The following is a 13,292-nucleotide window of genomic DNA, read 5'->3' on the forward strand; positions in this document are numbered from 1 at the left end:
ATATTAAAGGTAGCATGATTTTTTTTCTCAATACTGTAAATTTTTCCTCTCTGTTCTGACTTAAGTACAGAATTCATACTTTCTCTGATCAATATCTTTTAAGTAAGATATCTGAAGTTAATAGATTCTAATAGAGTATTGTGCAGATTGCCTCCTGGGACTAAAATAGAGGAAATAAACAATCATACCTTTGTAAGCTGTCATCTACCTTAAATATGTAGTTGATACTGAGCTCCTAACATTGTTGTGAAATATACAAATCACCTATAGATATTAATACATTTGAGCCATAAGGTGCTATACATATATAAAGCATTAGTATTAATAAATTCTCAACTTTGGATGTTTTTAAGAACATTAAAAAATTTTCGAGATACCGAATCCTGTTTTAGGTTTTGGCTGTAATGGAATCTTTCTATTATGGGCCGTTTTCTTTATATTTAAGGAGAAAGGGCAAGTGGCATAAGCTTATGATGTGATTTTTGAGGACTGCCTTTTTTCCAGTTAGAAGTTCTTTAGGCTCATAGCCTTTGTCCTAGACTGCTTAGAGGGCACTGCGGCGAAGGTGGTTGTTGAGCTGTCTGTATTTGCTGTCTATAAACCCTGTGATGGAACAGAATATGATGTTATTTCGGATAAGAAGTGTATGTGATTGATTGTTTCAGACTCTGGTTGAGTGCCATCCAGCAGGAATAAATACTCACACCACTTTGAACATGCCAGAATGTGTCTCTGAAGAGGCTCGCTCACTCATTCAACAGGTAATTTAATTGACCTATTGGCCAAGAATATCAACCATGCAAACTGGCAGAACCCACAGCTCTGAAACCTTAAAGAAATTCGTTTTGGGCAAGAAGGACCCATTAGTAATTACACATTCAGAACTAGTACTGTGTATCTTTAGGCTTCTGTTATTATCTAAGTATTGGTGATGTCAGAGAGAACAGTTCAAAGTTGTATTACATTTTTTTATTTCTGAAATCCAGGCTAATGTTTAGTCAGTTCCATAATATCTGTGTAGGCGTGAGATTTAAGTATTGCTTTTAAGCCTGTCTGTAGCTGCTTTATATTTTGTAACCATGTATGAATGGCTCTTTTTTTTTCCTTTTTTTTTTAAAGTTATTGAAGCGTTTCTTCCTTAGAGCTAGTCTCGACATTTCATAAATGGCTATTTTAAAACTTTAATTCATATTGATTAGCTTAGGACCTGGCTGGTTGGGAGAGAAGTGGTAGAAAATCTTGCTAAGTTAAATCACTTTAGATCTGTTCATGGAACTTGAATATTGCTGTCAGTTACTGTATTTCTGGTGGCTTTGAAAAAAGAGACTATTGATAATTAAAGTTTGGTATCCCAGAGGCAGGCTTACTCTAGTGAGCTCCTTAAATTGATTCCCTACATTTAAAATGCTTGTCTAGCTTTATGGCAGACTCACCACAGATCAGCAAGAATTGTCAGAACTGCGATCCCTTACGCTTTTGGGAAAATATCAAGGGAAAACTTATTTGAAAAAGATGAAGAACCAAAGTTTTTGTTTAATGAAAGATAAATTATTTTTTAAGTCAGGGAAAACAAAATTTGTTAAAAAGAGAGCGGAAAAAGAGGAGGGGATAATATGTTAAGAAAAGATTTACCTAGTATTTTCTTAGGCAGTGATTTTGATTCCATTCAGCAAATATAGATAAAGGCATGGTATCACAAGCTGCAAACCTGAGACTCACAAATAGCTGTATCACAGATGGATTTGATAAAGGCTATCAGAGAGGTTTAAAAAATACTTTGGCAAGTCAGGATAAAGAGGTGTTATAACTGATGCAGTGGTGGTGTTAGGGAAGTTTTTGTGTAGTGAGTGTTATTTTTGTGGAGCCTTAGCCAGAATTTTGGCATTGCAGGGTTAGATGTGGGGGAATAGCTGGGTGGAATGAAAAGTCTGAACAAAGGCAAGGACTGAGTCAGAAAGACTCAATTTGGGAAATCAAAAGTTTGGTTTCTCTAGAGTACAGGGTGAATATAGGGATGAGTAATAGTAGTAAATGAGTGTGGAAAGAGAAGCTGGGATTCTCTTATCATGAATACCAGGGGAGGATGATAGCATTTAATTCAGTAAAAAAGTTGAGATTTGAAGTTTTTGTGCACAAAGAGTGAAAGGATCAGAGTTGCGCTTCAGGAAGACTCATTTGTCCAGAGTATGTAAAATAAAAAGAAACATAATTAGGTTGAAAATAGCGAGACGAGAGTACCCTGAACACTTTGTACAAGTATTAAGAGGTAATATAAAGATTCATAAAATATTGCATTCTAATGGAGAGAAAGGACAGCTCCTCCTCTATTTTCCTCTTATTTGTTGTAGAACAGCAAGCTAAATTCAAAGTATTTTTTTGTCTATTAATTTAAGGAAGGCTAGCAACTGCTGTTGTTTGTTTCTCTTTCTTAAAGATGTAGTCATCATGACAAATATTGAGAATAGAATTCCCTGCATTAATTAATAAAGATGTGCTGCTCCTGTCTATCAGAATTTATATTGTAAGGAGTCTGAGCTTAAGGTATGTTAAGTTCCCCTATACAGATGTGTATATATCTTACATAGTATACTTACATAGTATATAAGTATACTTACATAGTAAAGCAGCATTCTGTCCCTGGCCTGCCTAAGGAAACTACCACTCACGTTAAGGAAACATCATCAGGAAAGGGAAAAGAGGTCTCTTGGCATGATTAGCAATCTGTCATTTTGACTTTCCTCTTCCACTACCTCACAGTTCATAGAGGTTATTTTAAAAAATCATCAAATGATTTATATGGAAAGAATTATTCCACTTTGAGGAGATTTTCCTCTCTTTGGTCTTTTAGCTGCTTGCTTTCTTCCTAGAGTTCATAATTCCCTGTACCCATGGTTTAGTCATCTCAGTCCAAGTGAATGGTGCTAAAGTAAGCATAGTTACATTTTGAATACAATTAAAAATATATATATATATTTATAATTTACAGAGCCTCAGAGCATGCACGTTGTACTTCACAGTGTACATTTAGTTCTTTATGACACAATTGCTTTGTCAGTTGAAAGATACTATATGAGAAAAAGAGCATCAAAACAAATTTCTGTGCTTCAATTGCTCAGCTTTGTTGTCTATTCTTTAAGAGAAAGGAAGTTGACAGTGATTGTCTTGGTTTTGCCACTGGTCAACACATTCTCTTAGCAGAAGAATCTTTGTGAAATCTCTCAGAAGATCTGGAATAGTATTAATATTTTAAATGGCAGAATAAGCAAGATGGGCATGGGTAAAACAGTTATATTTTTGCCTATGGATTTATACTTACAAGTTTATAGATGAGGAATTTCATAATGAGGTCATGTTTTAGAGAGAATAGGGGTGGAAAAACCAATAGTAACAAGAAAGAGAGAACTTACATATTTACATATTTGCTGAAATGTTAAAAAACATGCTATAGTTATAGTTAATTCTTACCAATGTGTGGTATTTTAGTTTTATATTCAAATGTTTGATGCCTTCCACATCTCAATCAGTAGATATGAATTGTCTGATTTTGAAAATGGATTTGTTATGTTAGAATATTCTTAGATGTTTATTTTATAATAGCAGCTTTTCTCTTAACACACTTAGCAACTTCTAATATAAAAATTCTTTGTACTCAATACACTTTAATAAAATGTCATTTTGAATGTTGGATACAATAATTTCAAGTGAAAAGACTGAGAGTACAGTCTTTTGAAGTATATACTTCACTGCCCTAGTGGATTTGGTAATATCAAAGTGAAGTAATAGATTCTTGGCATTTGCAGATCACACACTCATAAGGCAGTGTAATGTTGTGGTTAACAGCATGGATTCTGGAGACTTAGTACCTGAAATCAGATCGTATCCTTGCTGTCTACTACCTACTATGACCTTAAACAAGTTTCTATCTTCTCATCTATAAAACAGAGATAATTATAGTAACTATTCATAGAGTTGTTGTGAGTTCAATGAACTAATTTATACAAGACAATTATAACAATGCCTAGTACACAGTAAGTGTCACATAAATATTTTGTATTATTGTTATTGATAGAACAACATTGAGAGCTTGTGACGTAGTAATTTATAATTTGACGAAGCATATAGTTGAATTATAGTATAGGGTTGCCAGTGTAAGAGTGAGGCAGCTGCTGGTGATATATGTTGAAAAGGTCTAGAAAAGTAGTGGATTGGCACCCAATAGGAAATCAACTGACATTTTTATATAAATAATTGAATTAATGATTAGTGAATGAAAGAAAAAATAGAAATAAAGGAAAAAGAAGAAACAAATGTGTAGGTTTAATTTGAGTAGTGGGATTTCCTATAGTTGTGGAACCATTAATGTAATCATCCAAATATTTTATTGCGGTTGACTAAATTCTGAAGAAAAAAATTAACATGCTTTTGGGATATTCTCAGATACAAATGACTAGCCATATATGAGAAGGTTGGAATGTTCTCTTCTCAAAAAAGGAATTTATAAAGTTGGACAGACTTGGCAGCCCTTTTCAATCACTGGTTGACCCCTAAGCTAAGCAGGCACAGGGGTGACCCTTAGAAAACCAAGCTTAAAAATGAAAACTTAAAACTTGTTTTCTTGAGAAAGAAAAAAAAAATGAGCAGGGCTATCAACCTCTGCTTATTATAGTTGAGGGTGGGGGTGAGGGGAAAGCCAATTTACAAATCTAGCTGAAAAAAGTTACCAAACAAAGAATAAACCAACAAATAGCAATGATAACCATCTTCATGGAAAAAATAAGACTCTAGAGTCACTAAAATATATTGTCTAAGACATCTCATTTTCAGCAAAGTATTGTCAGATATTCACAGAAACAAAATAGAGAAAAAAGCAGTCGATAGAAATTGCTCTTGGGTGTCCCCAGAGTTTGGATATAATGAAGACTTCAAAGCAGTTATTATAGTTATATGCAAAGAATTAAAGGAATCTGTGTGTAAATAACTTAAAGGAGGGCTTCCCTGGTGTTACAGTGGATGGGAATCTGCCTACCAGTGCAGGGGACACAGGTTCGATTCCTGGTCCAGAAAGATTCCACATGCCCTGGAGCAACTCAGCTGGTGTACCACGGCTACCGATCCTGCAGTCTGGAGCCTGCGCGCAGCAGCCGCTGAAGCCCGTGCGCCCAGAGCCTGTGCCCCACAACACGGGCACCGCCACAGTAAGAAGCTTGTGTGCCGGGACGGAGAGAGCAGCGCCTGCTCGCTGCAGCTGGAGAAAGCCCGCATGCAGCAGCAAAGACCCAGAACAGATGAAAATAATTAATTAATTAGAAAAGAGTCAAAGGAAGCTAAGACAATAATGAATCACTAAATAAAGATTCTGAATGAGATAGAGATATATTAAAAAAAAAAAAGGAACCAAATAGAAATTCTTAAGTTGAAAAGTACAATAATTGAAATGAAGAATTAAATAGGTGAAAAAAATTCCCTGGAGCATCTCAATAGCACATTTGAGATAGATGAAGGAAAAGTAAAAGAACTTGAAGACCAGGATGATAGCAATTATCCAATCTGAAAAACAGATTAAAAATGTTTGAAGAAAAACGAACAGGGATATGGAGACCTGTATACACCAAAGTACATATAATGGGAGTTCCAGAAAGAGAGGACATACAGAAAAGGGCAACAAAAATGTTTAAGACATAATAGCTAAAAGCATCACAAATTTGATGAAGAACATTGAAATGCATTCAAGAAGCTTAGTGGTCATTACGTTGGAAAATACAGAGAGATCCACATAGGGATATTTCATCTTTCAATTGTTGAAAGACAGAAACAAAGATGAAAATTTTGAAAGCAGCCACAGAACAACTCGTATTCAAGGGAACATTGATGTCTGACTTCTTATCAAAAACAATGGAAGACAAGTTAGTGGAAAGGCATATTTTAAAGTGTCGAAAGGAAGTAACTGTTAGCCAAGAATTCCTTATCCAGCAAAATTATCCTTCAAAAAGTAAAAATGAAGTAAAGAAATTTCCAAGTAAAGACAGAGCGTTCATTCCTAGCAGACTTGTCTTATGCGGAATAATACAGGAAGTCCTTAGGCTGAAAGTTGTTTTATAGTTACGTGAATTCATAGAAATGAAGAGTGTTAGAAAGATAAATATGAGTTAATAGAGAAGACTAAATATGTTTTTTTCTCGTTTCTCTGCTCAACTTCTTTTAAAAAACATAGGGTTGAACAGAGCAATATTTACAACACTATGCTAGTAGGTTTATAGCATATGTAATATATAGTATTTAATGACTGTAGATGTAGTATTTAATGACTATAGATATAATACACAGTACTTAGGGCCTCTCTGGTGGCTCAGTGGTGGAGAATCTGCCTACCAATGCAGGAGACTAGGGTTCAGTACTGGGGTTGGGAAGATCCCCTGGGGAAGGAAATGGCAACCCACTTCAGTATTCTTGCCTGGAGAATCCCATGGACGGGGAGTCTGGTGTACTGCACTCCATGGGGTCACCAGAGTCACACTCAACTTAGCAACTAAACAGCAACAACAGTGCAATATTTAAGACAAAGGAAGGCAGAAGGAATAGAACCATAGTAGAGCAAAATTTCTTCATTTCACTGGAAGAGGTAAGTTAGTATTAATCTGAAGCAGACTGTGATAAATTAAGAAGCACATTATAATCTTGATGGCAACCACTCAAAAAATAGTAAGTTAATAGAGGAACTGAAACAGTACAGTGAAAAGTATTGGGCACAAAACAAGGTGGTAAAGAGGAATAAAAAAGGCAGTAACTGTAGAAAGCATAGCAAAATGGCAAGTGTGAATCACCGTGTTAGTAATGACATTCAGTGTGACTCTAAGCATGTGAAACAAAAGACAAAGATTGTTCACTGGGTGAAAAAGATCCAATTATCAGTGTATGAGAGGCATACTTAAGTTAATAAACACAAATAGGTTGAAAGAAAAAGGGTGGGAAAAGATAAACGATGCAAACAGTGACCACAAGAGAGATGAAGTGGTTTTGTTAAATATCAGATTAAATAGATGTGAAGATGAGACTTACCAGGGACTAAGATGTTTTATAATGATGAGAGGATCAATACAAAGATATAACAATTATAAATGTATATGCTCTAGTAACAGCTTCAAAACATATGAAGCAGAGTCCAATTGAATTGAAGGAAAAATAGATATTCCAGTAATAAATGGAGGCTTCGATACCCTATTCATGATAATTGATAGAAAATCAGCAAGGATATAGAGAATACTTGAACAACACTATCAAACAACTCTGACATGTATAGAACAATGATTGTAGAATACATTCTTATCACATGCACACGAATATTCTCTGTGATAGATCATTTGCTATGCCATAAAACAAGTTACAGTATCTGAAAGGATTGAAATCACATAGCATACACTGACCATAACAATTTTCTGTTAGAAATCATCAGCAGAAAGAGATCTGGTGAGTCCATAACAGATGTTTGGAAATTAAACAACACACTTCTAAATAGCCTGAGTCAAAGAAGAAATCCAAGAAAAGCCATGAAATGTTTTTAATGGCATGAAAACAAACCCACAATATATCAAAATTTACAGGATGCAGGTACATTAGTTCTTGAGAAAAATGTATGGCTTTAGAAATCTATATAGGAAAAGAATAGTCTCAAATGAAAATCTCACCTTGTAACTGAGGAAACTAGAAAGAGAAACTAAAAAGAAAATAAATCCAAAACAAGAAGAAGAAAGAAAGCAGAAATCAGTGAAGAGAAAATCTTCATTGGCTAGAAAAAAATAAGAGACAAATTAAATTTCAGGTTGGTTCTTTGAAAAGTTTAGCAAAATGGGGAAATGCTTAGCTGACTTCAGAAATGAGTATTTTAAAAAGGCAAGGGAGGGACTGCCATATGACCCAGCAATCCCACTGCTGGGCACACACACCGAGGAAAGCAGAATTGAAAGAGACATGTGTACCGCAGTATTCATCACAGCACTGTTAACAATAGCTAGGACATGGAAACAACCTAGATGTCCATTGGCAGACAAATGGATAAGAAAGTTGTGGTACATATATACAATGGAATATTACTCAGCTATTAAAAAGAATGCATTTGAATCAGTTCGAATGAGGTGGATGAACTGGAGCCTGTTATACAGAGTGAAGTAAGTCAGAAAGAAAAACACCAATACAGTATATTAACGCATATGTATGGAATTTTTAAAGATGGTAATGATGACCCTATATGCGAGACAGCAAAAGAGACACAGAGATAATGAACAGACTTTTGGACTCTGTGGGAGAAGGCGAGGGTGGGATGATTTGAGAGAATAGCACTGAAACATGTGTATTACCATATGTGAAATAGATCGCCAGTCCAGGTTGGATGCATGAGTCAGGGTGCTCAGGGCTGGTGCACTGGGATGACCTGAGGGATGGGATGGGGAGGGAGGTGGGGGGGGGTTCAGGATGGGGGACACGTGTTGGGGGGGGTTCAGGATGGGGGACACGTGTACACCTGTGGCTGTGTACATCCTCTCTTGTCCCTTTGCATCCCATGATTTTTCAATAAAAATGCCAAGATAATTTGGTGAAAAATAGTCTTTTCAACAAATGGTGTTGGGAAAATAAAATATTCACATGCTAAAACCAAAATGAACTAAGACTCCTAATTCATATCATATGCAAAATTAACTTAAAGTAGCTCATAGACCTATATGTGGAGCTGAAACTATAAAATCATAGGGAAAAAAATAGGAGAAAATCTTCATGACCTTGGGTTAAGAAAAGAATTATTAGATGTGACACCAAAATATGATCCATAAAAGAAAAAAAAAAGATAAAGTGGGCTTCATTAAAATTAAAAACATTTACACTTCAAAAGATACCAGTAAAAAATTGAAAAGACAGGCCACAGACCGGGAGAAAATACATTCACATCAAGTAATTGGTATGTTTTCAGAATGTATAAAGAAACCCTTTAACTCAGTAAGCAGACAGCTCAGTATAAAAACAGGCAAAGATTCACAGGGAGGCTATATAAATGGCTAATAAGGATATGAAAAGATGCTCAGCATTATTAGTCATTAGGGAATATAAATTAAAACCAAAGTAAGATATCATTAATACCCACTAGAAGGACTGTAGTAAAGAAGATAGTATCAAGTGTTGATGAGGATATAGACAGACTGAAACTCTCATACATTGCTGACAGGGATGTAAAATGGTGCAGATACTTTAGAAAAGTTTGGTAGTTTCTTAGAAAGCTAAACATAAACTTAACACACGACTGACTGTTCCCACTCGTAGGAACGTCCTTAGAAGAAATGAAAATACGTGTCTGCAGGAAGTCATATTACTATGTAAATGTTAAAAGCAATACAATTAATTGTAGCCACAACCTGGGAAGTCCATATGTCCATTAACTGGTGAACAGATTCACAAAATATGTTATATCCAAATAGTAATAGTAGCATTAGTCGCTCAGTCATGTCCAACTCTTTGCAACCGCATGGACTATAGCCCACCAGGCTTTTCTGTCCATGGGATTCTCCAGGCAAGAATACTGGAGTGGGTTGCCATTCCTTTTCTCCAGGGGATCTTCCTGACCCAGGGATCAAACCTGGGCCTCCTGCATTGCAGGCAGATTCTTTATCATCTGAGCTACAGGGAAGCCCAAGTAGTTCCATCCAAATAGTGGAATGCTATTCAGAAACCAAAAGGAACAGACTGTTGACACCTTCTACAACACCTTTCTACAACATGGATGGACCTCAGAAACATTATGCTTAGTGCAAGAAGGCAGCTGCAAAAGACAGCATGTTTTATGATTTCATTTATATGAAATATCCAGAAGGCTCAAGTTTATAGAGATAAAAAGCAAATCAGTGGTTGCCTGGGGGTGGGGATGGAAATGTAGATTGACTGCAAACAACATTAAGAAATTTTTTAGGGTGATCAAAGTAATCTCAAACTAGATTGTGGTGATAGTTGCGCAGCTCTTCAAACTTGCTAAGAATCATTAGGTTGTATGCTTGCAGTAGATAAATTTTGTGCTGTATAAATTCTCTCTCAGTGAAGTTGTTAAAACAAAAATTTGAGGATACCTGACTGTCTTAAGTAACACATTCTTTCAGTATGACCAGCGTCATCTGTTATTGGGTATGACCACTTTTATTTTCCCACTCGTAACAAATCCTGTTGCAAATAACATTAACTTATTTTAGACCTGACTCCTATTAGTGAAGAAGTTGAAACACATTTCACTCATTGGATCAAGTTGTTCCATGTGAGTCAGCTCTTTCAAAGAAAGCAATTTTGGAATATGAATTTGCTTATTCAGACCTTGGGCTGCCCAGGTGGCACTGGTGCTAAAGAACTCACCTACCAGTGCAGGAGACATAACAGACGCAGGTTCGATCCCTGGGTTGGGAAGATCCCCTGCAGGAGGGCATTCTTGCGTGGGAAATTCCATGGACAGAGGAACCTGATGGGCCCCAGTCCATAGGGTCACAAAGAGTTGGATATGACTGAAGCGACTAACACACACATTCAGACCTTAGGTAAGGTTTAGTCCCAGGGCGTATATAATTCACTAGAGGTTGAAAGACCTAGTGTACTTTTCAGACTTTCTAATCATGAAAGGAGTAGCTGCATCTCTCAGAATTTGGTGCAGTATCTAATTAATGTCATGATCATACTTTTGGAATAGGACATTGATAGGTGTAACTATCCTATAATATATAGATGTATAGTATATATATATATATATAGAGAGAGAGAGAGAGTGTAGATATACTAGATATATACTAAGATATACTATAGATATATAGTAACAAAGTGAGTTACTCAAGGTGATATCATTTGAAAAGCCATAAACTCAGATATATTCCCCAGCACCCCATAGCTTGAGTGGTGTTACAGACACAATCCTCTTTTTTTTTTTCAAAGAAATATAGTCAGTTGGCTGTCATCAAGTCTGTTTGTTACTGAGGTTGAATTTAGAAGTAGTGTCCTTTCGTTATGTCTTTATTTTCCTTTGATTCTTTAGTTGGAGTCGCACTACTCACTTAAATCCCTCCTTTTTAGCTCTTACAGTTCAACCCTGTGGAGCGGCTTGGTGCTGGAGTTGCTGGTGTTGAAGATATCAAATCTCATCCATTTTTTACCCCTGTGGATTGGGCAGAACTGATGAGATGAACAGAGTGCAGGGTTCTCTGCACACATTCTGGCCTTCTCTGCGACAGGCATCTCTAGCATGGAGGCAGCTCGCCGCACACTCACTTACGGGACATCAAGCATTGGGATTAAGAGCTTTAGAGGAAATGGAGAGAAAAGGCCTGGGAGAGAACCACTCCTTTACAGTTACTGTCTGGACAAGATGCCTTTGCAGGGAGCTGTTATATATAAACCAAGGTGTGATCTTTATTTTATCTGCATTTAGTGGTGCAGGTCAGTTGTAAACCCAACTAAAAGAGGAATGCCCTTCGAGAACTTCCTCTGAGATGAAGCTCCAAGTGTAGAATGAAGTGTTACTTGAAAGGATGACCTTTACATGGCAGCTGACTGTGCTTTTCGCTAACCAAGATATATATACTAAAAGTGCTTCACAAGTAATGGCATCTATGAAGCTTAAAAAATGAGAAATAATATACACATCATGTCTGATAGGAAACCTCAACCACAATGCTATATAATTAATGTATATCAAATGTGGTCCCATATTCATTCTTTCTGAAGTCCACATAAGGAAAAAATACTTCCTGTTGTCAACTGTATACTTTCTTGGTTAGTATTGCTAACAGTAGGGTTCCTATGAGCTCTCAGCTCTCTCTCTCTCTCTCTTTATCTTTCCACTTGCTATACCCTTTGCCTATCGTCATATTCTGTTCTTCCTACCCCTACTAATACATAGGCAGCCAAAAAGGGAAGGGAGTATTTATATCCCCAAATTGTATCAACTTAATAAGAACTAAAGAATCATGATGTAAAATAAATGAGCTAAAAACTGAAGTCTCTCTTTCTGTTAATTGCTTACAATTTTTTTTCTATTCAAAGACCTCTCTCCTTTTCATTTTGAAAGGTTAGCAATTTCTGCCTCTTACTGTGTTTGACTTCGTTTTAGTTTTTTGGCTGAGTATCCTAAGAACCAAAGGATCTCATCTCAGTGGGATTGAATGGCAATCCTGTTTTATTACGTATTGACAGGATTTCTAGATTTGACCTCCTCATCTACTTGACATTGTGTCGAAAGAACAGGAGTATTTATACGTTTGTGTTTGTTATTTCTTTCTGTTGCTAAGATAGCTCCTGTAGTCATGCTGTGTTTACAACAGAATGCAAACTTTTTAAGTTAATGCCTGTTTTTTTAAAACTTGATCCAAAGATGAAAGAATAAGTCATCATTTCCATATGGTGCCACAAACACAATGAAAGTTTTTTGTATGTTTTAATTCTTTGTATTTTCAAGATCTGTGACAGAGCCTATCCCCACCCCAAGAGCCTCTGTGCAGCTCCCAGCTGCCATTGGCCAGGTCCGCCCATCACATTAAATGGAAGCAGAAAATACCTGAGTGGAACGAAGGAAATGTGCGAGCATTTTTCCTTGTTCTGTTATCCTACTCCCCCACTTTCCTTTTTGGTCCCCTTATAACCTGAACCCCAGCTGAAGGGCTGCAGCAACACCGGGATGGGGGCCAGGTCACCAGGATCATAGCTCAGTTGAGATGACATCACTCCCTGGAACTGGATTTCAACTCACCAGCCCCCAGGCCTCAAAACAGGAACTCATGCAGGTGAGACGCAAGAGTGACTTCCTGTGCAGGGCTAGTAGGAAATCTGCAAGTAGTTAGAGTTGGTCATTACAGAGCTTCCTTCCAGAAGTGCCCTATGACATGAAAGAGGACTTCACAGCTAAGGTGACGCTCCCAGCCCTACCGTGTGACTTTCGTCCCTGGGTTCAAAGGACAGTGTTAACAGATGGAATTGTGTTGACATAAATCCGTTGCTTCAGTTTCTCTATTTCTCTCTGTGTTTGGAACTTGTACTTAATGTAAACACATCATTCATAATCATGGTGGACATGAATTATAGAGTAATAAACACACAGGGTAAATGGCTTTGAGATGGTGAACCCAAGTCTGTTTTTACTTGATGAAATGTATTAGAAATATCAAAATCAAAGAACTTACCACTTCCTATTTCTCATTTGATTTTTAAAATTTATCTTTTCTCAATTAGTTTTTTATTGTATCAAAATTACATAACAAAATTTACCATTTTAACTGCTTTTAAGT

General features: G+C 36.6%; 1 protein-coding gene across 3 annotated transcripts in view; it reads left to right on the plus strand.

Annotated features, from left to right (window-relative positions):
* Nucleotides 1-13,017, plus strand: part of RPS6KC1 (ribosomal protein S6 kinase C1) — a 203,638-nt gene extending 190,621 nt beyond the window's left edge. For all 3 annotated transcript variants that reach the window (XM_070473923.1, XM_070473922.1, XM_070473924.1), the window contains 2 exons: nucleotides 666-761; nucleotides 11,086-13,017. In XM_070473923.1, coding sequence (XP_070330024.1) covers nucleotides 666-761; nucleotides 11,086-11,196 — 207 coding nt within the window. In that variant the 3' untranslated portion in view covers nucleotides 11,197-13,017. The remainder of the gene's footprint in view (nucleotides 1-665; nucleotides 762-11,085) is intronic.
* Nucleotides 13,018-13,292: the final 275 nt, after the last annotated feature.

This window comes from Odocoileus virginianus, chromosome 11, assembly GCF_023699985.2.
Source record: "Odocoileus virginianus isolate 20LAN1187 ecotype Illinois chromosome 11, Ovbor_1.2, whole genome shotgun sequence".
Lineage (NCBI taxonomy): Eukaryota > Metazoa > Chordata > Mammalia > Artiodactyla > Cervidae > Odocoileus > Odocoileus virginianus.